Source organism: Ranitomeya imitator, chromosome 1, assembly GCF_032444005.1.
Source record: "Ranitomeya imitator isolate aRanImi1 chromosome 1, aRanImi1.pri, whole genome shotgun sequence".
Taxonomy (NCBI): domain Eukaryota; kingdom Metazoa; phylum Chordata; class Amphibia; order Anura; family Dendrobatidae; genus Ranitomeya; species Ranitomeya imitator.
The window spans coordinates 1131163606-1131188474 of NC_091282.1; the positions used below are offsets into that span (position 1 = coordinate 1131163606).

At 41.9% G+C, this 24869-nt stretch overlaps 1 protein-coding gene across 8 annotated transcripts in view; it reads left to right on the forward strand.

Moving 5' to 3' along the window:
• Positions 1-24869, forward strand: part of FRYL (FRY like transcription coactivator) — a 409884-nt gene that overhangs the window by 230759 nt on the left and 154256 nt on the right. For all 8 annotated transcript variants that reach the window (XM_069744494.1, XM_069744495.1, XM_069744489.1 and 5 more), the window contains 4 exons: positions 13964-14017; positions 24017-24156; positions 24493-24589; positions 24706-24785. In XM_069744494.1, the coding sequence (XP_069600595.1) occupies positions 13964-14017; positions 24017-24156; positions 24493-24589; positions 24706-24785 (371 nt within the window). The remainder of the gene's footprint in view (positions 1-13963; positions 14018-24016; positions 24157-24492; positions 24590-24705; positions 24786-24869) is intronic.

Sequence of the window (24869 nt, forward strand, 5' to 3'; positions counted from 1 at the left end):
TTTTTGAAGAAAGAAATGACTGTAAATGAGGCGTTAATTACACGTATTTTTGGTGTTTTTTTTGTGTTTTTTTGCTTAGCCATGTTGATCTCAATGGGGAAAACTGCGAAAGAAATACAGAAAAATTGACATGCTGTTTGTTTTAAATAACGCACCACAGGTTAAAAAAATGCATCATTTTGATTTATACATTGTCATTAAATGAGTCTCACAAGGATGAGCAGACATTCTATATGGTCAATCTGCCGATTTTTGGTTGTCTAATGTGTATGGGGGTCTCACAACCATCCCCCCACAGATGATGCCGGGGACATAAGAATATGGCAGTGTGAACTCTTTTGTTCTCCAGTCCGTTACGCCAATGTTAGATGAGTATGACAGCGATTTACTCTCCCAATTGAGCATTTTGAACCGGCTGAGTATTGTAATTTTCTTAATTTTTCTTTTCTTACATGTATTTCAGTCTAAAAATAATTTTTCCAATTTGGTTCCATTGGCAACGTTGCCCCCTTTGCCTTCTGTAGCCTCAGTGCTGCACTGTGTATTGCTGGCTGCAGAATGAGTTATTTGAGAATCTGTCAGTGAGCTGCTTACTCTGGTGGGAGAGGTTCTAACTCTAGATCAGCCTTTTTTGTGCTCCTCTCAGCTGAGTAATGACTACAGACCACATCAAAGTTGAATGTGTAGGACACCTAAAACCCAACCAGAGCAAATTGGCAAAAAGTATTTGTTTTTTATGTTTCAGTGTGTAATAACTTTTTTTTTTATTGAAATGCTTGTTGGCTGTTCATACCGGGATTAGTGAGTCTGGACCAGGGCTATGATTCCAAGACCAGCCATATGCATTAGGTGTGATGTCTGCTGGTCAAAGATGCTTTGGTCGATCACTCGGCCAACGGCCCCTCAGCCGACTCTCCCATACACAGGAGCGCCCGTTCGGATGAATGCTCTCTATGACGCACATAGTGTCCTCCCTTTGTGTTACGGCAGTGTGAGGCTGGGGGATCAGTGGGGACTCATCACAGTGATAGATTGTGTCTGAAGCCTGCAGAACATATTCTCCTGCCCTCTGGTAGTGGGATTGCTTGCGTATTTCCATTGTTTTCTGTCCTCCTGGAAATGGTGAAATGTTAATAACCACTTGCATTTGCTCTCAAGGGCTAGGAAATATTTCAACCTTCAGGCTATGCAGACTTTCACGGGTGCACGTCACAAGGTATAAGCAGAAAAATCCAATATGGGTTTATTTTTAGTCCTGTTTGCATTGCAGCTATAGTGCTGGCACGGAGCAATGATCTGGTTACTGTGCAGCAGTGCGGAGCCAGCAGAATGTACCGCAGGCTGCGCAGCGGTGACCTCCACCCTCCTGTGCCGACCGTCCACCACTGCCCTGTATACAGCCCGCTACGTGTTACTTTACTACTGCTACAGTGCCATTACCGTGTGCCACGCTCTGGATCAGCCATCACTTGAATAGAATTGTCAGATTCATGAAGAACTTCGTCATCTCTCAGCGCCTGCCCGTGTCCTATATGTCTGGATGGGGGGACTCCGCACGTGGCCCTCCTACACATGGATACTCATTATGTGATCTAGGCAGTTAGATTATGATATTTAAGAGTGGTACAAAACCACCAAAAAATGGACCCCTAAAATAGAACTTAATTATACAAAGCTGAAATCATGTTTCAGAATATAGATAAGTAAAAACAATTCTGGAAGTAATGCGGCTGGAATTCCCACCAACCTTATCCGGGCAGCACGGTGGTGCAGTGGTTAGCACAGCAGCGCTGGAGTCCTGGGTTCTAATCCCACCCAGGACAACGTCTGCAAAGAGTTTGTATGTTCTCCCCGTGTTTGTGTGGGTTTCCTCCGGGTACTCCGGTTTCCTCCCACACTCCAAAGACATACTGATAGGGAATATAGATTGTGAGCCCCATCTGGGACAGTGATGATAATGTGTGCAAACTGTAAAGCGCTGCGGAATATGTTGGCGCTATATAAAACTAAAGATTATTATTATTATAAAGATTATTATCCTGCTGTGGTCCCCTCATGAACAATTTATTTTTTTTGGGGGGGGAGATGTCGGGTATTAATTTGGCATGCTGCTACATGCTACCTCACTATAAGTTGTGCCTGACTACAGCTTGGATCTGATGATGGGAATTCCTGCCAGTGAGCGGACGACCCCACTAAGACAACCAGTACATGATTACGTTGCCCTGATCGCCTGCATTACTTATGGTGATGTCTGATATTTTTCTTCTAGGACTGTACCTTAATGACTATTGTTATTTCTTCCCCTGCACGTAATAGATCTCTGATTCTTTATAGTTTGGATAGAAGTACATGTGTGAGGATATTCCGTAGTTCTCTATATACAAAGCATTGTAACCAGGAACAGGACGCTGGCTTTATCGTCACTTGTTACCAGCTAGATGCACAGCATTGTTGGTGACTATTTATCCACCAGCTCACCATTATCTCGGGTATTAGGGTGCTTTGGGACAGTTCCTTTTTAGTAGGGACCTAATAGGGTCATCAGGGAGAGCCGTCGATGAGGGGGGGCGCCATGCTGTAGAAACTAAGGGTGCAACCTCCACTGCCAGGCAGGGCACAGCATAGTAACTGGTTAGGGCTCACTAGGATGCATCTTATTGTAATTTCTCCCCTTATTAAGACTCACTCCCCAATTGTTTTTACTTACCGTATTGATATTTTGAAACATGATTTCAGCTTTGTATAAATAAGTTATATTTTAGGGGTCCTTTTTTTGGCGTTTTTTTTTCTTGATATTAGGGACTCTCACCTATTTGATTGTTAGTTTGTCTACAGATATTTTATAGTGCCAACATCAGAGGAGAGAGATATACACTGTTACAGGCAATCTGTCACCAGGTTTTTGCTACCACATCTGAGAACAGCATGATGTAGGGGCAGAGACCTTGATTCCAATGATATATCACTTACTGTTACTCACTGCTTGCTGTAATTTTGATAAAATCACTGGCTTCTCTGCTGCAGATCTATCAGTTCTCTGAATGCTGAGCTCTGTTTAACTCTGCCCACTCTATTGATTGGCAGCTTTCGGTGTACACTGTGCATAGGCAGAAAGCTGCCAATCATTGATGGGGGGTGTGATTACACAGAGCTCATCAATATGGAGGACTACATGGCAGCAGTTTTACTAGTCCTTTAGTGATAATCTCCTGCTCTGTGTGCATTGGTCTTAGAAGAACTTTTGCTTGGCACGGATGCTTTTTGTCCTAAGGCTTGTTCCTGATTCAGATGTCCAAGGTTGTGTAATTATGTAAGCAGGACTAGCATTAGATATAAAGATTAGTATTGATAGAGCAGTGAAGTGTGCAACTGCTCGCTACTCGAATTGTGCACTTTGGACGTAGCGAGCATAATGGAAGTGAACGTGAAACTCGAGCATTTTTCTGGAGGACTCTGTCTCTCTCTCTGTCTCCATCTCTCTCTCTGTGTCTGTCTGTGTCTTGCACTCTCTCGCTCTATCTCTCAAATTCAAATACAAATGAGCTTTATTGGCAGGACTAAGTACATGTTAGCATTGCCAAAGCATATGGTGAAAATAGGAGGGTGGGGTAGGAAGGCATATAGAGGTCCAGGATATATCAGGCTCTTTAGTCTGGGGATAGGGATGTTTCCAGGGTGGGGTACAGCACATATCCGTGACATATCAGGCTCTTAAAAAAAAAAAAAAAAAAGTTAAACCGCACCCCACAATAAAGCCATATCCTTTAACCCCTTACCGGCATCGGACGTACTATACCGTCCGATGCCGGCTCCCCTGCTTTGATGCAGGGCTCCGCGGTGAGCCCGCACCAAAGCCGGGACATGTCAGCTGTTTTGAACAGCTGACATGTGCCCGCAATAGGCGCGGGCAGAATCGCGATCTGCCCGCACCTATTAACTAGTTAAATGCCGCTGTCAAACGCAGACAGCGGCATCTAACTACCGCTTCCGGTCGGGCGGCCGGAAATGACGTCATCGCCGACCCCCGTCACATGTCCGGGGGTCGGCGATGCGTCTCCATTGTAGCCATAGAGGTCCTTGAGACCTCTATGGTTACTGATTGCCCGTCGCTGTGAGCGCCACCCTGTGGTCGGCGCTCACAGCACACGTGCAATTCTGCTACATAGCAGCGATCAGCAGATCGCTGCTATGTAGCAGAGCCGATCGTGCTATGCCTGCTTCTAGCCTCTCATGGAGGCTATTGAAGCATGGCAAAAGTTAAAAAAAAAAGTTTAAAAAAATGTGAAAAAAATAAAAAGAACATAAAAGTTTAAATCACCCCCCTTTCGCCCCAATCAAAATAAATCAATAAAAAAAATATCAAATCTACGCATATTTGGTATCGCCGCACTCAGAATCGCCCGATCTATCAATTAAAAAAAAGTATTAACCTGATCGCTAAACAGCGTAGCGGGAAAAAAATTCGAAACGCCAGAATTACGTTTTTTTGGTCGCCGCGACATTGCATTAAAATGCAATAACGGGCGATCAAAAGAACGTATCTGCACCGAAATGCTATCATTAAAAACGTCATCGCGGCACGCAAAAAATAAGCCCTCAACCGACCCCAGATGATGAAAAATGGAGACGCTACGAGTATCGGAAAATGGCGCAATTTTTTTTTTTTTTTTAGCAAAGTTTGGAATTTTTTTTCACCACTTAGATAAAAAATAACCTAGTCATGTTTGGTGTCTATGAACTCGTAATGACCTGGAGAATCATAATGGCAGGTCAGTTTTAGCATTTAGTGAACCTAGCAAAAAAGCCAAACAAAAAACCAATGTGGGATTGCACTTTTTTTGCAATTTCACCGCACTTGGAATTTTTTTCCCGTTTTCTAGTACACGACATGCTAAAACCAATGATGTCGTTCAAAAGTACAACTCGTCCTGCAAAAAATAAGCCCTCACATGGCCAAATTGACAGAAAAATAAAAAAGTTATGGCTCTGGGAAGGAGGGGAGCGAAAAACGAACACGGAAAAACGAAAAATCCCCCGGTCATGAAGGGGCTAAGGACAAAAAGTGCATGTCAAGACCAGGGAGTCCATCCCAGAGCGTATTCCATGTCAAAAAAGATCAAAAAGACACCGCCTCACAAAATGGTGAAGGATAAATCTTACATTTTATTCTGCCCCTTGTGGCGACGTTTCGGTCAGGAGAAAAGGTCCAATAACTAAATCACACTTGCAGCCAGTTGACATGGATTAAAGTTGTCTCAACCTCCGTTCTGTGTCCTTGTGTGTACCACATTGAGCATGGAGAAAAGAGAGAAGACCAAAGAACTGTCGGGGGACTTGAGAAACCAAATTGTGAGGAAGCATGAGCAATCTCAAGGCTACAAGTCCATCTCCAAAGACCTGAATGTTCCTGTGTCTACCGTGCGCAGTGTCATCAAGAAGTTTAAAGCCCATGGCACTGTGGACGATGTCGGACGGAAAAGAAAAATTGACCAGAGATTTCAACGTAAGATTGTGCGGATGTTGGATAAAGAACCTCGACTAACATCTAAACAAGTTCAAGCTACCCTGCAGTCCGAGGGTACAACAGTGTCAACCCGTACTATACGTCGGCGTCTGAATGAAAAGGGACCATTTCTTACCCCGAGACATAAAAAGGTTGCCAAAACTTACCTGAAAAAGACTAAAACGTTTTGGAAGAATGTTCTCTGGTCAGATGAGACAAAAGTAGAGCTTTTTGGGCAAATCCATCAACGTAGAGTTTACAGGAGAAAAAAAAGGCATTCAAAGAAAAGAACACGGTCCCTACAGTCAAACATGGCGGAGGTTCTCTGATGTTTTGGGGTTGCTTTGCTGCCTCTGGCACTGGACTGCTTGACCGTGTGCATGGCATTATGAAGTCTGAAGACTAGCAACAAATTTTGCAGCATAATGTAGGGACCAGTGTGAGAAAGCTGGGTCTCCCTCAGAGGTCATGGGTCTTCCAGCAGGACAATGACCCAAAACACACTTCAAAAAGCACTAAAAAATGGTTTGAGAGAAAGCACTGTAGACTTCTAAGGTGGCCAGCAATGAGTCCAGACCTGAATCCCATAGAACACCTGTGGAGAGATCTAAAAATGGCAGTTTGGAGAAGGCAGCCTTCAAATATCAGGGACCTGGAGCAGTTTGCCAAAGAAGAATGGTCTAAAATTCCAGCAGAGCATTGTAAGAAACTCATTGATGGTTACCGGAAGCGGTTGGTCACAGTTATTTTGGCTAAAGGTTGTGCAACCAAGTGTTAGGCTGAGGGTGCCAATACTTTTGTCTGGCGCATTTTTGGAGTTTTGTGTGAAATGATCAATGTTTTGCTTTTTGCTTCATTCTCTTTTGTGTTTTTTTCATTTAAGACAAATTAAATGAAGATAATAATACCAAAGAATTTGTGATTGCAATCATTTTCAGGAAGAAACTGAGTATTATCTGACAGAATTGCAGGGGTGTCAATACTTTTGGCCACAACTGCATAGTTTATCTTCTGATCTGTATACCAACAGACTGCACTACATTTCCAACCAATACGACAAAAAAAACACACAAATTACACATTAAATTCACTATAACTATATAAAAATGCTTTATTCAAATTTATAAACATACAAATAAAATGCATGTATCAATTACACTGGTAAACGCAATTTTTCTGGCAAAAGGTTTTAAAACATATTTTAAGTCAATTTTGGCTGCTGATTACGAATATGAACTCCGCTTTTTCGCTATCACATCAGGATTTCGAGATATTTTCAATTTTTGATGAAAATTACTCCTAATGTTTTATGATAAACACATGATTTTCGATACTACATTTTATATATTTTTAATCAAGGAATAACAAAGATTGCAAAGTCTATGTACAGCAAATCAAACATACTTACAGAATTAAACTACAAAATATAAAAGCACATATATATGGCACACAGATGAATGGCAAATGGAAGTTATTTGAACTTTCTTTTCTTGTCTGATCTGTGATGTACAGCTTCTGGGTTGTCTTTCATCAAGCTCCAGCAATAGTCTCCATCATATGTGAGTCCCACCGGCCTTAATACCGTTCTTCCATTGTTTTAATGTCCTGATGAAAACGCTCCCCTTGTTCCTCGCTCACATCCCCAAGGTTCTCTGGAAAAAAGTCCAAATGGCTGTGTAAATAGTGAATCTTGATACTCATTCTACATCCAAGATTTTGCAGACTCATTAGTAGCTCTGCCACAATCTCTTCATAGGTGTCTGCTTTCTTATTCCCTAGAAAATTCTGCACCACATTACAAAATGCATTCCAAGATCTTTCTTCTGTCTCATTCATTGATGTGATCAAATTTGGGTCTCTCATAAGTGTTCTTATTTGAGGTCCATCAAATATTCCAGCCTTTTTCTTCTCTTCACTAAGACCAGGAAAAGTTGAACATCTATAGTTAAAGCCTTCTCCACTGTGATTGAGAGCTTTGACGAACTGCTTCATCAATCCAAGTTTTATGTGTAAGGGAGGAAAGACAATGTCCTTCCTATCCACTAGAGGATCATGGATGGCATTCTTATCGCCAGATGCTAATCTCTGTCGCTGAGGCCATTCAGTTTTCACCCAATGCTCTGCTGTAGCTCTACTGTCCCAGTAGCACAGAAAACAAGGGTGTTATCATAACAAATGGGAATTATGCATGTTCAAATAAACAAAGATATTCTCACATTTATTGGGAGACTAAATGAAAACTAAATTTACCTTAGTGAAGCGTATAAACCGGCACTTTTCCTACACTACTTATATTTATCATGGAATTCATGAAAATGGGCTATATACCTATAGCGCAAAAACGTGATGTGATAGAGAAATTATAAGATCAGATTTGAATTCAGCACCCTCAAATTAATCTAAAACCGTTCTTAAAGTCCATGCCAGAATTTTTTTTTTTCCGTAGACCAGTGTTATGGCTGTCGAGTTGGAGTCGGTCTATTTTGGTGAAGTCAGTATAAAATACTTCAACTCCTCAAATGTCTAATATATTAGGTACAGCAGTACAATGCAAAATGTGCTGTAAATGTTTTTCTAATAAATTGGGAAAGTTATGAAATGTCCTATAAATGTCTGTTCTGTTCCTGATCTGAGGATCTCGGCTTTTAGTGGGGATGAATCTGTGCTGCACTTTATGTACATGCTCAGTTGGGGACAGTGCTGGGGAGTTGGAAATCGGGCAAAATATCTAAAAATATTAGACTTCCCTTACAATCCCTCATATACATGGATATTTCAGATAGTACTTGTAAAAAAAAAAAAAAAAGCAAAAGTTATTAAAATTTGCAGCTGTTGTTGAGAAATGAACACTTTTGCCTGGGAGGTCGCCAGTTTGTAAGCGCTGAGCTGGAGCTCGCTGGGATTAGGAGGTAACATGCGCGCTCCAGCGATTCTGACGAGCTTTAAAAATGGTGCTTACAATCTCAATAGAAAAGAGCTTGTAAGCACTGCCCATGTTCTCCTGTCTAGCAGAGGTAGACTGTCAGCTGTGACCGCAAAAAAATAGTATTGCTATGTCAAGAACGGTGGAAAATGTTATCAAGCGGTGAGTTATAAAAATGCTGGTATTTACAAGCACTATCCAACAATACTCATGTATGAAGATGGGAAAATTCCTTTAATTCACGTACACTTACGCTATTCTTGTGCACCGAAGAAGGATAGTGAAGTGTCTCAAACACTACACATAGCATTCTGCTAACTAGTAATTTGATAAATATTACCCCCAAAAAATATTCAGACCTGAAGACACAGCGAGGTAAGAGCGGGAGATAAGGCAAGCAAACACCCTGACGCGCGTTTCACTGTCCTCCATTGCAGAGGTATCCTGTTCATGGTGAGATTTTAGGTGCTCCTTTCTGTATGGTCTTGTGTGTATTCATGATACATTTCTTTCTGCACGTTTCTGTATTTCAGTATGGAGCATCTGTATACTGTCGCAGTGGGTGTACTATATCTTTGGGCTGGTTTGTGGCTTGTAGTAGTTGAATACATTACTGGCTCGCTTGTCTTTAGTGGATTGTCCATAATATTCCTCTACATTTCCAGCCTGCGAGATTATGAAGGGAATAAGCACTATTTCATGTTGATTTTCATTCTGGGACATATATTCACATTCTTTTCAATTTCGGTCAATGCTTGTAAATTTGTTACATCCCAATAAACCCAGTCGATGTCCTCAGAAGAGAGCAGGAGTCGCGGCTCTACATCATCTAGCACAATAGAAGGGACATACATGGATAGGTATTGAGTTATCCTGCCTAATTTATGGGCCAGTAAAATCCTTATCACATGAAGCTGCTCCGGCTCATCAGGATTGATGATCCGTTATACAACTTTCCAGAATATCAGTCGCCATTCTTAAGTTACTAACTCATGCTGTTCTCGAGGTTTCCCTTCTGCTTGCCTTCCATGCTTCTCTGACCGATATTTCCTTTCCTTTAATGCCTCCAGTATCTGGACTAGTCCCTTGTCCTTAGCGTTACTCTGCAGTTTGTTTTTAGGGAGGCCATGTCATGTGGTGGCAGAGGGATATGGTTATCCCGTATGTTCACACTGAGATAAGTGTGTGGTCTTCGAGGGTTTGCTACTTAGTTATAGGGGAAAAATAAGGATCAACTTTGTTTCTTGCTGCACAGAAGTGAAGTGCAGAAATTATTCTATTAAAGTCATCCACCTTTGTGATGTATTGAAATGTGTACGTTCTCTGGCTTGGTATTATGGGAAATAAGGCAGCAAAATGGCCCATGGGGGGTATTTATACACATACTCTCCTTCTGTAAATCTGCTGTTACTTTCTGCAGCTGCCCATGTAGCACCCCGGAGGACCTGTGTCAAGTGCAGCAGCAGTCATGTGCCTACCAAGCCAGATAAGAGTGCTTGAGTGGCACATAATTGCTGCAGCCAATCAGTTGCTGCTAATTGGTTGCAGTGGTCAGTTATTGTCACCTGTCAGCAGAGGAAGCAGGTAGCCCTGTGGGTTTTTTTTTATTGTCACTATTGGCCTATTTTTCTTTTTAATAATATTCAGACAACCCCATAATAGCCCGTATTACAAATCGAGAGTTTTTCAGAATTTATTGTAAAATGGAACTTGCAGAGTTATTATGGCTCCGTTATAAATCGAGCCTGAAACAAAGATTTCCTTACATAGAAATTATAGCTATATTCTGGTTACAGTATTATTACAGGCGACGTGTTTGCTTCACTTCTTCTCTAGAAATATTCTAGAAAAGTTCACATGAATTAAAGGAATTGTCCCATAAATTAAGATACAAATACTTCATTGGATCACGCAGAACATCAGTTTTTTTTTTTATTGTACTCTTTTCTAACAAATGTCCCTATGTGTAGGTTCTGCTGCCGTGTTCTCACCTTGTCATGTGAAAGTTCTCCAATGCATAAGGCAAATGCCGCCATAGACCCTCATTCACCCGGTGAAGTGATGTGCATCAGTAATAACAATAATAATCTTTATATAGCACCAACATATTCCGCAGCGCTTTACAGTTTAGCAGTTCATACACAACAGTCATAAGTAACAACATTCAAAATAATACAATAATTAACTCCTTCACGACCTTGATCTTTTCCGTTTTTGCGTTCTCGTTTTACGCTCCCCTCCTTCCCAGAGCCATAACTTTTTTATTTTTCCATCAATATGGCCATGTGAGGGCTTGTTTTTTGCGGGACAAGTTGCACTTTTCAACAACAGAATTGGTTTTTAGCATGTCGTGTACTAGAAAACGGGGTAAAAAATTCCAAGTGCGGTGAAATGGCAAAAAAAAGTGCAATCCCACACTGGTTTTTTGTTTGGCTTTTTTGCTAGGTTCACTAAATGCTAAAACTGACCTGCCATTTTGATTCGCCAGGTCAGTACGAGTTCATAGACACCTAACATGTCTAGGTTACGTTTTATCTAAGTGGTAAAAAAATTCCAAACTTTGCTAAAAAGAAAAAAAAAATTGCGCAATTTTCCAATACCCATAGCGTCTCCATTTTTCATGATCTGGGGTCGGTTGAGGGCTTATTTTTTGCGTGCAGAGCTGGCGTTTTTAATTATAGCATTTTGGTGCAGATACATTCTTTTGATCGCCTGTTATTACATTTTAATGCTATGTCGCGGCGACCAAAAAAACGTAATTCTGGGATTTCTAATTTTTTTCTCACTAGGCTGTTTAGCGATCAGGTCAATCCATTTTTTTATTGATGGATCGGGCGAATCTGAACACGGTGATACCAAATATGTGTAGGTTTGATTTTTATTGTTTTATTTTGAATGGGGCGAAAGGGGGTGATTTAAACTTTTATTTATTTATTTTTCATATTTTAACTTTTTTTTTATGTTTTTATTTTTTTTTTACTTTTGCCATGCTTCAGTAGCCTCCATGGGAGGCTAGAAGCTGCTACATAGCAGCGATCATCAGTTCGCTCCTATGTAACTGAATTGCAGGCTTGCTATGAACGCCAACCACAGGGTGGGGGATAGATAAAGGCGGCATGAGCTGGTCACCAGCCAGTATTTGTGGTGCTGTTGGGTGCGGTGGAGTTTGATGGAGGGTTATTCTCAGGTAGTGAATGGGCTACACACACATAAAATGACTTTGATTAGGGAACGTGATAGGCCGCTCTGAACAATGTGCTATGAGGGAGCGCCTAAAACTATATAAATTGTGAATGGTCCTAATTTCTTGGGGTAGAGCAATCCAGAGAATTGGTGCAGCGTGGGAGAAGTCTTGGAGCCGGGAGTGGGAGGTACAGATAAGTGCAAAGGTTAGTCGAAAGTCACTTGCAGAGCATAACGAGTGAGTAAGCCCATAGAGAGAAATAAGGGAGGAGATGTAGGGGGTGCCGCACTGTGGAGAGCTTTGTGGGTGAGAGCAAGCAGTTTGAATTGGTTCCTATAACGAATGGCGAAGAGCGGACGCGTCCGAATGCCGATTAGCTAGATGGACGACCATGGCTGTTGCATTAAGGATAGACTGGAGAGGGGAAAGTCAAGTGAGGGGGAGGCCAATTATTAGATCATTACAGTAGTCCAGGTGGGAGTGGATCAGGGCAACAGTGAGGGACTTTGTTGTTTCCATGGTGAGAAAGGGGCGGATTCTAAAGATGTTCTTTTGGTGTAACCTGCAGAGGGGGCAAGAGATTGTAAATGGGAGGTGAAGGAGAGATCGGTGTCAAACATAACACCCAGACAGCGCGCCTGCTGCCGGGGTGTTATTATGGTGCCACCTACGGAAAGAGAAATGTCAGATTTAGGGAGGTTAGTAGATGGCGAGAGCAGAAGAAGTTTAGTTTTGGAGAGGTTGAGTTTCAGATAGAGAGCGGACATGATGTTGGAGACTGCGGACAGACAGTCAGTGGTGTTCTGTAGTACAGCGGGGGTAAGGTCAGGGGATGATGTGTATAGTTGTGTGTCATCTAGATAAAGATGGTACTGAAAGCCAAATCTGCTGATGGTCTGTCCAATTGGGGCCGTGCAGAGAGAGAAGAGAAGGGGGCCAAGGACTGAGCCCTGAGGTACCCCGACAGTGAGAGAAGAGGAGATGAGTGGAGCTAGCGAACGATACACTGAAGGAGCGGTCAGAAAGATAGTAGGAGAACCAGGAGAGAGCAGTGTCCTTAATGCCTAGTGACTGGAGCCTAGAGAGTAGGAGAGGGTGGTCAACAGTGTCGAAAGCTGCAGAGAGGTGGAGAGGAATGAACAGAGAGTCGTCACCATTACATTTTGCTGTCAGAAGGTTATTGGTCACTTTGAGTGCAGATTCTGTAGAATGTAGGGGGTGGAAGCCAGACTGTGAAGGGTCTAGGAGGGTGTGAGTGGAGAGGTAACGGGTAGGCCAGGCGCTACAAGAGTTTATAGATGAAGGGCAGGTTGGAGACTGGTCTGTAGTTGTTTGTGCAGGATGGGTCGAGAGAGGGTTTTTTTAATAATGGAATAATGATAGAGTTTGAAGGAGGAGGGGAAAATACTAGAGGAAAGGGAGAGATTAAAGATTGTAGTTACCTTAGTAACTAGTTTACTTTCTTTTTTCGTGATCTAGCTCAAAGAAATATATTTTGCTTGATATACTTTCTGCAATGTTACTTTTTTTTTCTTTTTATAAATCATGACCAATGTACGGTAAGTCACATGCTGCATGATGGCGTAAGTCGGGGCATGCTCCCTACTAGGGTTGGGGAAGGAGATTGCTGAACCCTTGTTCAGGTGCCACGTCAGTAGACCACGGCCACCGGACCAGAGTCCTGCGAGATTCCTTGACTTTAGAGATGTGGGTGTTTTTTTACGGTGTTTTCCAAAGGGTTGTGGTTTACAGGACTGTGGTGTGTGTTTTTGGGCTGCTCTGCATTATTACTTTGGGAGCCACGCCCCCTTGGCAAAAACTACATTTAAAAAATCGCGCCTAATAAAAAGACTCAGATCTCTGAAACTATGATGGATTTTAGAAAAAAATACTCTGGGGAGCAACAGGTGTAAAATACAATAAAAACAAGGTCATTATGATTTAAATTTGACTTTGAACGTCTGATACAGTAAAAATCATAGTTTAAAGGGATATTTCCATCTCCAAGAACCTATCCCAACATGTAGTAGGTGCAATAAGAGAATACTAGCAAATACCTCCAATTAATTATACATGTAGTATAGTTCTTCTGATTCACTATGTCGCTCACCCCATGTGCAGGGCATTGTAGTGGCTTAGGTATCCATGGATCTTGGAGATAAGAAGCCCCCTTTAAATTTGAGTGTCCTCTCTAGCGTGCACTATTTTACCATGAATAAGCAGATAGGACCCTGTCCTGCCAGGTCTTCTCTGCCATGTTGTGGGCAAGATATGATTCCGATAAGTGAGCGTTGGTGCTTTCTCCCCATTCACGCTACATGCTAATACCTGCGTATGTCTCTCTTCACAGGAGAAGCTCCTGTCAAGGTCTCTTCAGAGAGGTGAAGATCTTCAGTTTGACCAGGTGAGGTTAAGACCTGCCAAGTGTGATCCTGAGGCTCTGCGTTGCCCAGTGAAGGGTTGTGTGGCCTCAGAGGTGTTCATCAAGAGGAAGCTTGCTGTAAGGTGGACTATGTGAGACATACACTTGTGTCTTACTTGCGATATACTTTGATTTTTTTTGAGTCCGGACTTTTCATTTAACAACAAGTATTATTACAACCAGACACAAGATCTTTCATTTACAGAATGTAAGAACTTTTATATCCTGTGCAGAGAAAGATAAATCCAGAAAGTTTATCAATTATCACGATGAACATTCTCCATCTTGTTGAGCCAACCTATATATTACCTGCAATGTGTCATCAGAAAATGGCCTATTGTTTAAATCAGGTCTCTATGTAAAAGAATAAGTCATTCTAACTTCTATTTCATAAACCAATAGTACACGTGGAAATAAGCAACTTTGTAATCTGTTATTAGAGACTTCTTTCTCCACCAGGACTGAAAATCCTCAATTCCCAGGTAAAATCCGTATTTAGTGAAGACCAGTTGTAGGATTACTGAGAATCTGATCAGTAGTAGCTGCCATCTCCTAGCACAGTAATGTCACAATCTGTCATTACTGAATACACATTTTACCTGGGAATTGAGGATTTTGAGAATGAATTGGTCCTGGGGTAAAAAGTAGCGAATTGCTCTGATTAGCCTAGATTACAAAGCGTATTTTCATGCATACTGCTGATTTTTCAAATAAAAATTCAAATTACAGTCTATCCTATAAATATGACTTTCTTCAAATTGTTTTATTTTGGGTTTTTTTTTTTAAATTAGGTGTTTTTTCATATCTTCATCATTAATATTTTTTTTTATCTATAGATAAATGTTTGCACTGGCCATCAAGCCTAAAGGTACCGTCACACTGAACGATATTGCTAGCGATCCGTGACGTTGCAGCGTCCTGGATAGCGATATCATTGAGTTTGACACGCAGCAGCGATCAGGATCCTGCTGTGACATAGTGGGTCGGCGCAGAAAGTCCAGAACTTTATTTCGTCGCTGGACTCCTGCAGACATCGCTGAATCGGCGTATGTGACGCCGATCCAGCGATGTCTTCACTGGTAACCAGGGTAAACATTGGGTTACTAAGCGCAGGGCCGCGCTTAGTAACCCGATGTTTACCCTGGTTACCAGCGTAAACGTAAAAAAAACAAACACTACATACTTACAGTCCGGCGTCTGTCCCCCGGCGCTGTGCTTCTCTGCACTGTGTAAGCGCCGGCCGGAAAGCAGAGCACAGCGGTGACGTCACCGCTCTGCTTTACGGCTGGCGCTCACAGTCAGTGCAGAGAAGCACAGCGCCGGGGGACAGACACCAGAATGTAAGTATGTAGTTTTTTTTTTTTTTTACGTTTACGCTGGTAACCAGGGTAAACATCGGGTTACTAAGCGCGGCTCTGCGCTTAGTAACCCGATGTTTACCCTGGTTACCAAGGGACTTCGCATAGTTGGTCGCTGGAGAGCTGTCTGTGTGACAGCTCTCCAGCGACCACACAGCGACGCTGCAGCGATCGGGATCGTTGTCTAGATCGCTGCAGCGTCGCTAAATGTGACGGTACCTTAAGACTAGATTCAAACTCCCTGTTCTGTACAGAAAGCTTTTCATCAGTCTCATTATCATCACAGGCAGGATTACAATGACAGATAACACTTCCATACACAGTAGATACCACAGGATCCGCCATTCTCAACAGGTGATGTGCCCAGATACATCAGAACATGTCTAAATAACTCTCCTGCTGAGGTCAGTGAGTTACTCCATGTATCACTGCCCATGTCCGTGTGGCCAGTGTGAAATTACTATCCAGTTTTTTTTTTTATTTAGTTTTTTTCTGCTTCTTTTTTTTTTTTTAATACAGCTGGTTTTATGCAAATAAAAAAAAAGGGATATATTATTATATTATATTCTCCAATGGTTTTAAGAATATATTTAACATAAACTATTCTTTAAATCATGTTTTTATTTGATGAAATGCTCCCTTTAAGAAGATTAATGATCTATGTGCAATGTAAGCATTAAGTAAAAATGCTGCATTATTTTTCTGTTAATATACCGGTCTCTCGTGAAAGGAAACACTATAGGAAATAGTTTGTTTGGCGCCATTTGTAGCCGTCATTGGACAGATTCTTTTTGTTTTGTTTTTTTGTTTTTAAGAAGTTCTTTCACTTTTCTTAAATCGGATGCTGGTGTGAACCAAGCCTTATGGTCAAATCATAAAATGGCCACTTAATAAATCATTTTTTTATTAGTTGTGCAGAAATGAGCTAGAATGAGGAGTTGGTGATGAGTAGACCTTTTGCAGGGCTGGTGTGCAGCCTACGTGTTCTCCGTGGAGCCATCCTTACATGCGGAGCTGGGGACGCGTGCCTTGTGTTCATTAATAAAGTCTGCAGGAGCCAGTAATTGTTAGGCCAGGAATGTCATTACTTTCCTTTTTCCACTATGTAGCTTGCATTTTATCAATTAACCTCGGCGTCCCGGCTGCGGGATTTATTTGGTGTGGCTTTGTGAGCTGTGACTTTGCCAAGCTGAGCTTGCGGTAATGAGGAGGATCATTGTTGGACCGGCCACTTAGCGCTGGCTCTGTTTCTTAACGGTTTCCCCTAAACATTTTTACATTTGGAGTGCCAATAAAACAATTGTTTAGACTAGTGCCAGCATCTTCTAGTAAGTATAGATAATAAGCCCAGTCCTCCATGTAATGAAGCGGTAAGGGTGTATGGCGGCCCGAGCCTGGAATGCATCACTCAGCAGTCGGCCTTTACGCTTCTCTGCTCCTAAATACAAATCAAGGAAGAATGTGAGGAAGAACATGACGTCCCTGAGCTGCCGGTGCACCGGGCTTCACTCTTCTCTGCTAGTCATCCGTTTAATGCGGTGTAATGTTCTGTTCTTCACAACAAGTCTCAATCTCATGGTAGTATCACAAGGCGTCCGCTTGGAGAAGTCCGTGTGGGACCTTTTGTGGACCATTAAGTGGGATCAGCAGTGGCAATTAAGTTAGGTTTTATAAGGCATCTGCAAAGGGGATGTTTAGTTTAATACCCTTTTTTTATATATATCCTGTTGGGGAACTCAGATATGTGGGATCCTCAGTTTATGATCCTCATCTTGTAGCCTCGGTGGTGAGCCGTCGCTAAGAATGTGACTTGCTTTGGAGGACCTGGCCGAGGTGGCATTGCAGGAAAAATTAGTACTCCAGAATGCTGTAGATAAGCCACTGATGCTGCTGGGCTTAGCTCATCTTCAATTTTGGGGGTGACCGATTCCCTTTAACCCTTTACTGCATTAACTCTTTAGCTCCTGCAATCTATCAAGCACAGGTCTGGTCTCCAGCTGTGAAAGACACCTAGGCAAAAGACAGAAGCCGCTTTTCACTGCTTCTGTCTTCTCTTTTGCCGGCTATATGGCACTCATTCAGTGCGAATGAAAGCATGGGCTCTGTCGAGGTTTTTATTAGACCCCGAGATTTACATTATTGTGGGATGTCTACTGGGAATAGCGGAGCTGCTGGATCTCATCATAGCCATTATAGCTCTATATGTGACGTGTGGCAGAGCAAGGGATGTTATTTTTTTCTCATAGCTGGAGCTCTTGTGGATGCTCCAGTTGCAGTGAAAAAGTGAGCAATAATAAAAAATTATTTATGTGATATGCTCAGCATAATAAGTGCAGTTTTTGAATGAAAAGAACGATTTGAATCAATCTTGCTGAAAATAAGAACAATTTCCAAAAAATAAGTGAATTGCATAGAACTTTTTTAACCCCTTAACATGATAGTAAGGTTAATATAACTTTCATTACAAAATCTTCAAATTTACTCAAATAAGTTAATGCAAAAATGAGTACACCCCACATCAAAAAGTATAACCTCCATGACTTTTTGAGGACAGCGGCAAGTCTTCTAGGCATGTAATGAACAAGTTGGCGTCATATTGCAACATCTATCATTTTCCAGTCTTCAAGAACAACCTCTTTTAGAACCTGGCTGCTGGTGGAGAGTGATGACAACCTGTCTCTTCAGAATTCCCTATAGCTGCTTGATTGGGCTCAGATCAGGAGACGCTCAGCCATGGAATCAATTTCACACTGTTCTTCTTGAGAAATGTAACAGACGTGTTTTTTGGGTCATAGTCACGTTGGAAAAGTATCTACCAAGGGCACGGAGTGTTGGGAACATTTTCTCTTTGAATATGGAGCACTACATTTGTGAATTCATTATGCCATCAATGAAATGTAGCTCCTAACACCAGCAACCCCACATAAGGACACTGCCACCACCATGTTTCACTGTAGGTGTGCCATCCATTTTTCTATAAAGACATGAAATTTGACCTGCACTCTTGGTATATATTAAATATACTTCATTTTTAATAAGGTACTGTATTTTTCGGGCTATACGGGTATGTTTCCATGGTCCATATTAGCAGCGCTTTGGACGCAGCACATTTCCGCTCCATCCAAAGCGCTGCCAGCTTTGTGTTCATTGAACCATGTGGAATCACTGCGTCCAATACATTGGATGGTGATATTTATCTTGCGAAGACTGAGCATCTCAATAAGATAAATTGACATGCTGCGGTCTAGAAAGACGCACCACATGTCTGTCTCCTCAGGGAAGCCAGAGATGTCCCTGCATGCATAGCGGAGATGGGATTTCATAAAATCCCATCCACTATGCTGTAACATCTGGCCGCTGCGGATTAGACACTGCGGTTGTATGCAGTGTCCAACCGGCAGCATTTACTGACCATGGAAACATACCCTCAGACTCACTTTTTTCCTCCAAAACTTTGGAGGATAATGGGGGGGGGGGGTGTCTTATAGTCTGGATGTACCTACTGTGAATGTGGAAGTGGGAAAGTGGCAACAGTGGAGCAGCAGGTGACAGGAGTCGGCTGCAGCTAACACCTGTGCCCGCTGCTAAAGAGAAATATTTACTGCTCTGTATGCCCATGGGTGAGGAGAGCAGTGAATATTAATTTCTCTTTAATAGCAAACACTCTTAGCTGCAGCCGCCGGCTTCCTGTGGCGGCTTGGCTTTGAAGTCTGTCCGTTACTTAAGGCAATTAATATTCACTGCTCTTCACTCCCATAGTCGGGAGAGCAGAATATATTAATTGATCTTTAATAGGAGGCACAGTACCAGCAGCCGCCGGCTTCCTGCAGCCGCCAGGCGATCACATGTGCCCACTATTAAAGAGAATGAATATTCACTTCTCTCCACACCAATTGGAGTAGAGAGCAGTGAATACTCATTCCCTTTAGTAGGGGGCACACCTGATCATCCGGCAGCTGCAGGAAGCCGGTGGCTGCGACTACTGAGCCTGCTATTAAAGATCAATGAATATTCACTGCTCCAGACACCCATAGTCCCGGGTGCAGGGAGCAGTGTGTATTCTGGCAGCTGTCCTCTGCTTGTAGGCATGACAACACTGCCAATCACAAATCCGCTGCTGGCATCAGAACAGGACGCTGCGAGGGAGCACAGGAAAGTTAAGTATAATGGTTTATGTTTGTTTTTTATGTTTTTTTTCTGATAGGGGTAGGTTTGGCTATAGAGATAAGAATAGTCAGAGTGATCCTCTCTTCATTGGGAAATTCATATTTTAGTCTCTTCATTAGGAAATTCATGTTTTAGTGAGTACGTTGTATCCGTAAACTAAAACATAAAGTTAAAATTGTATTTATATAGCACTAGATGGCAGCCCGATTCTAAAGAATCGGGAGTCTAGAATCCATATATACTTTATTTATTCAAATGTAAAAATAATACAATTAATAAATAATAGTAAGAAAGAACAAAAAATGGCTGCACTCACCAGCTCTTGACAATTCTTGTTATTTAAGGTACAGTTACACAGGATCCATGAACATGCTTATGAGGGGAGGGATGAAAGACATCAGACGACAACTTTGCGTGTTGTGGCAAATGCCACAACAACGGTTCTTTGCTTAAGAACAATGTCAGGTAGTAGGAAAATAGCCAGTTAATAATAGGCAATAGTTCTTTGCAGGAATGCAGATATTAATAAATAGGCAGTTTATATTGCAGAGAAATTGCTGGGCAATAATGGACAATGTCCTTATGTGGCAAATAATAGAGCAATATACCCAATGTGGCAAAGAAGAGGTTAATAAACGGCAGTCTCTCAGTATAACAGTCAGTGAATAATAGGCAGTATATGGAGAAAACACCAAACAAAAGTTCAAAATTGGTGTGAAAATGTCACTGAACCACTTCACAACTAAATATATATAGTTTTGGTAAATGGTATTATCATTTTTTTGACAAAATTCGGCAGGAGCTTGAAGAGCAACGTCACTGGGCCCGCCTCCACGCAGTAGAAACTTGCTGTGAGGTAAAAATTCAAAAATCACACCAAAATGGCGGGCGGAGTGTGTCACAGTACGGCACGTTTCTGATTGGTCGCTCGCAGCAGGCGGCAACCAATCAGACACTGGACACTGTTGACGTCACTTATCTCCGGACATTAGCTCCGCACATTAGCTCCGGACATTAGCTCCGGACAGGAAGTTGGCACAAATTGCAGGAAGTAGTATTCTAGGCAATTATATATTAGATGATGAACACTGAAAAAAAAACAACAATATTTAAATTAAATTTACTTTCAGTTAAACCTGCATCAGATTGGCTTTTTTTCCAATCTGTAGCCTTTGTGCAACTTAAATTGGTGTTAACGTAAAATGTTCGGGTCACAAAAAAAGCAAGTACGATATATGCGTGTGGCAATGCGAAACATGTCTTTTTTCTACTCTATGAAAGATACATATTTTGTGCATCAGCAGTAAAATCTAAAATAAAAGAATACTTATTTGGTATTGGCATAAATATAACCCTTAGAATATAAAGTAAATCTGAAACAAGATCTACTAAGTGAATGTTAAATATTAGCATGTATACTTAGTGATAAACTCTTACCAGTTGATAAAGTCAGCGTATCTACTACATAATGATTTGCCAGCCGCAAATAAAAACTTTATGCACCAAAGCCTATATTGGAATCCGAGGCTCCCTGAATGCGACTGGCTGTTGGTATCTGCAAATTTCTTAACTTTTTTTAAAATAATTAGTTGTAAATTCTTAAATGTATTTTCCACTGATATGTTGGTGACCTTGCCTTAGGACAGGTCACCAGTATCAGATTGGTGGTGGTGTGAAACCTTGGCACCCCCACGGATCAACTATTACGAGAGCTGGCAGTGGCTAGATGAAAGCCGTGTACGGAGTGGAGCAGCAGATATCTGTACACTATGTAGTCTCCATTCCCAGGTACTTCATATCGTCCTGTTTTATCTGGCCGCTGCCCCACCAGGTGGGGTGCCTGGTGTCAGACCTTCACCGATCTTCTATAATTAATCTATTCTACGGCAGGTCATCAATACCACAGAAGTGGAAAACCCCTTTAATACATTTTCTTTTCTTTCCCCATAAATACTGAATATGGAGTAACCCCACCTGGGGTATTTGGACATGCCCAAATGACCTTTATGTCAGAGCTAAAAAAATGGGATGCGATAGATGAGATGGATTAGGGGCTTTACATAGTGATATAACTGTTAATGATTCAAGTCTGCAACTTTTTTTCCTGCTTGATTAAGTGAATGGAAAAAGTTATACAATTGTCCTTGGATCACCACTGTTGATTGACTGTGGCATGTCAGAATTTCATCAAAATGCCACTTCCACTAGCCCCAATGGGGTCCGTGCTGATTAATGTCTTTAAAGTGTTGTGGGAATAAGTGGCGATATATACTTTGGGGGAAATAAGTATTTGATACACTAACTATTTTGCAAGTTTTCCCACCTACAAAGGAGTAATTTTTATCGTAGGTACACTTCAACTGTGAGAGACAGAATCTTAAAAAAAATCCAGAAAATTACATTGTATGAATTTTACATAATTAATTTGTATTTTTGTGCATGAAATAAGTATTTGATACAATGGAAAAACAGAACTTAATATTTGGTACATAAACCTTTGTTTGCAGAGATCCGATGTTTCCTGTAGTTCTTGACAAAATTTGCACAGATTGCAGCAGGGATTTTGACCCACCCCTCCATACAGATCTTCTCCAGGGCTTCCAGGTTCCGGAGCTGTCTCTGGGCAACATTGAGTTTCAGCTCCCTCCATAGATTTTCTATTGGATTCAGGTCTGGAGACTGGCTAGGTCACTCCAGGACCTTGAAATTCTTCTTACTTAGCCACTCCTTAGTTGCCCTGGCTGTGTGTTTCAGGTCATTGTCATGCTGGAAGACTTAGCCACGACCCATCTTCAATGCTGTTACTAAGGGAAGGAGGCTGTTGACCAATAACTTGCGATACATGAACCCATCCATCCTCCCTTTTATACGGTGCAGTCCCCTTTGCAGAAAAGCATCCCTAAAGTATGATGTATCCCACCATGCTTCACAGTTGGGACAATGTTACTGGGGTTGTACTCATCCTTCTTGCACCAAACGCTGCGTCTGGAGTTTATACCAAAAAGGTCTATTTTGGTCTCATCCGACCACATGACCTTCTCCCATGCCTCCTCTGGATCATCAAGATGATTATTGGTGAACTTCAAACAAGCCTGGACATGTGCTGACGTGAGCAGGGGGACCTTATGTGCCCTGCAGGATTTTAATCCATGACAGTGTAGTGTGTTACGAACGGTAATGTTTGAGACTGTGGTCCCAGCTCTCTTCAGGTCATTGACCAGGTCCGCCCGTGTAGTTCTTTGCTGATTCCTGACCTTTCTCAGAATCACCCTTACCCCACAAGGTAAGATTTCGCATGAAGCCTCAGACCGAGGAACATGGACAGTCATCTTTGTTTTCTCTATTTTCTAATAATTGTGTCAACAGTTGTTGCCTTCTCATCAAGCTGCTTGCCTATTGTCCCGCAGCCCATCCCAGCTTTGTGCATGTCTACAATTTTGTCAATTTTGTGATCGATTGTGTGGACAGGTTTCTTTTATACAGGTAACGAGTTCAAACCGGTACAATTTCATGCAATAAAATGCAGTTTAATTATGTAAAAATCATACAATGTGATTTTCTGTTTTTTATTTTTGGCTCTCATAGTTGAAGTGTACCTACAATAAAAAATTACAGACCTCTCCAAACTTGCAAGATCGGCAGTGTATCAAATACTTATTTTCCCCACTATAAATGAGTAAAATAAATAAAGAGGAGAGTAAAGAGAGCCATTACCAAACTGCTCTGGCAGTGCCTTTTCTCCCAAATTTTAGAAGGGATGGGGAGTCAAACTGCCCAGTCTTCATCTCCAGTGATATCATGTTAAGGAGAGTGAGAATACCCCTATACTAGAGATAAGCAAATTTACAGGGCCCGGATCTAGATGCTACATCTGTGGCCTTTGGATGGGATCCTTGTTATCTGCCTGCTACCAGCTGTAAGCCCTGGTACACCTTCGGATTTGTGGGCCCAGTGCATTGTGCACACATGATGTCTCACCGGGCGTAGTCATTAGCAGAGGCCCCAATAGATTCCAGCAGCTTAGAATGTAGTTCGCACGTCTCCAGTCTGGAGGCCACAGATGCAGCTTTGAATCAATTCGCTCATCTCCACCCTGTCTGTCTTAGAATATCACCCAGTATTGTACACTTTGTTCTATGTTGTGTGCCCCTCCTTACCTTCTGTCTCTAGCTTCTTACCAGCCTAGATAATAAAAACGTAGAGATACTCGGGTGCATCCTCTTTAAGGATTTTAGCTTTTGCAAAACCCTCCTGTATGAAATAATTGTCAGTCCTTTACCCCAAATTTTGAGTGTTTAATAATGTATGCATCACAGTAGGATTACAGGAAAGAAAGGTAAAGATCGGGGTCAGTCAATTTGTATGGGAATATGTTACAAATATATTCTTTTTTGCTTTTTTAATTTGAAGTGAGAATATAACAAGTTGTTGTAACCTGCGATCTGCCTCTGTACAGGTGATAAGCTGCATGAGCTCCGTAGCAGAGCACTGTCTCCCCTCACTACTCCGCACCTTGTTTGACTGGTATAAACGCCAAAATGGAACTGAAGATGAATCCTATGAGTACAGGCCTCGCTCTAGCACAAAGTCTAAAGGGTAATTCATTTATTATATTACCAAAACATGTTTAGTAAATTATCTAACTAATTCTGTTCAGTTTTACAAAGAGTTGTCTCGAGCCATACTTTAAGATCCCCCTGAAATGCACAACCACTGTGATAGCGAATGGCCACCATGCCGTTCTGCATTGGTGGAGGCTTTACCTTAGTCTCTTCCTGGTAAAATGCCCCTTTTTCCAGGGTTGAACCTGGGATAATCAGTTAATCTTAGCGGCAGGCACAATTTGAAGAGGGTGGTCTATGATGAGACCATCACCCTTTAACCTTGATTAGAAATCAGTTTGGTTTAGGACGTGTAATCTTTGTATTACAGAGATGAACAGCAGCGAGAAAGAGACTACTTACTTGAAAGAAGAGACCTGGCTGTCGACTTTATTTTCTGTTTAGTTTTGGTCGAGGTCCTCAAACAGGTGAGCCCTCCGGTCTCGTGTATGTTGTGTTATGTAGTAGCTATCATCTAGATGAGAGGACGCCGGATAGGTACATGACAGTTTATTGCTAGTAACGCTGTGATCTTAAACTGCAGATTCCTGTTCACCCCGTGCCAGACCCCCTAATACAGGAAGTTCTCAACTTGGCTTTTAAGCACTTTAAACACAAAGAAGGGTAAGTCTCCATCTATGATCGATTTTTACCTTTGTAACTCCATCGACCAGCTGACTTCAGTCGGTCCCTCTTTTCTTTTTCAGC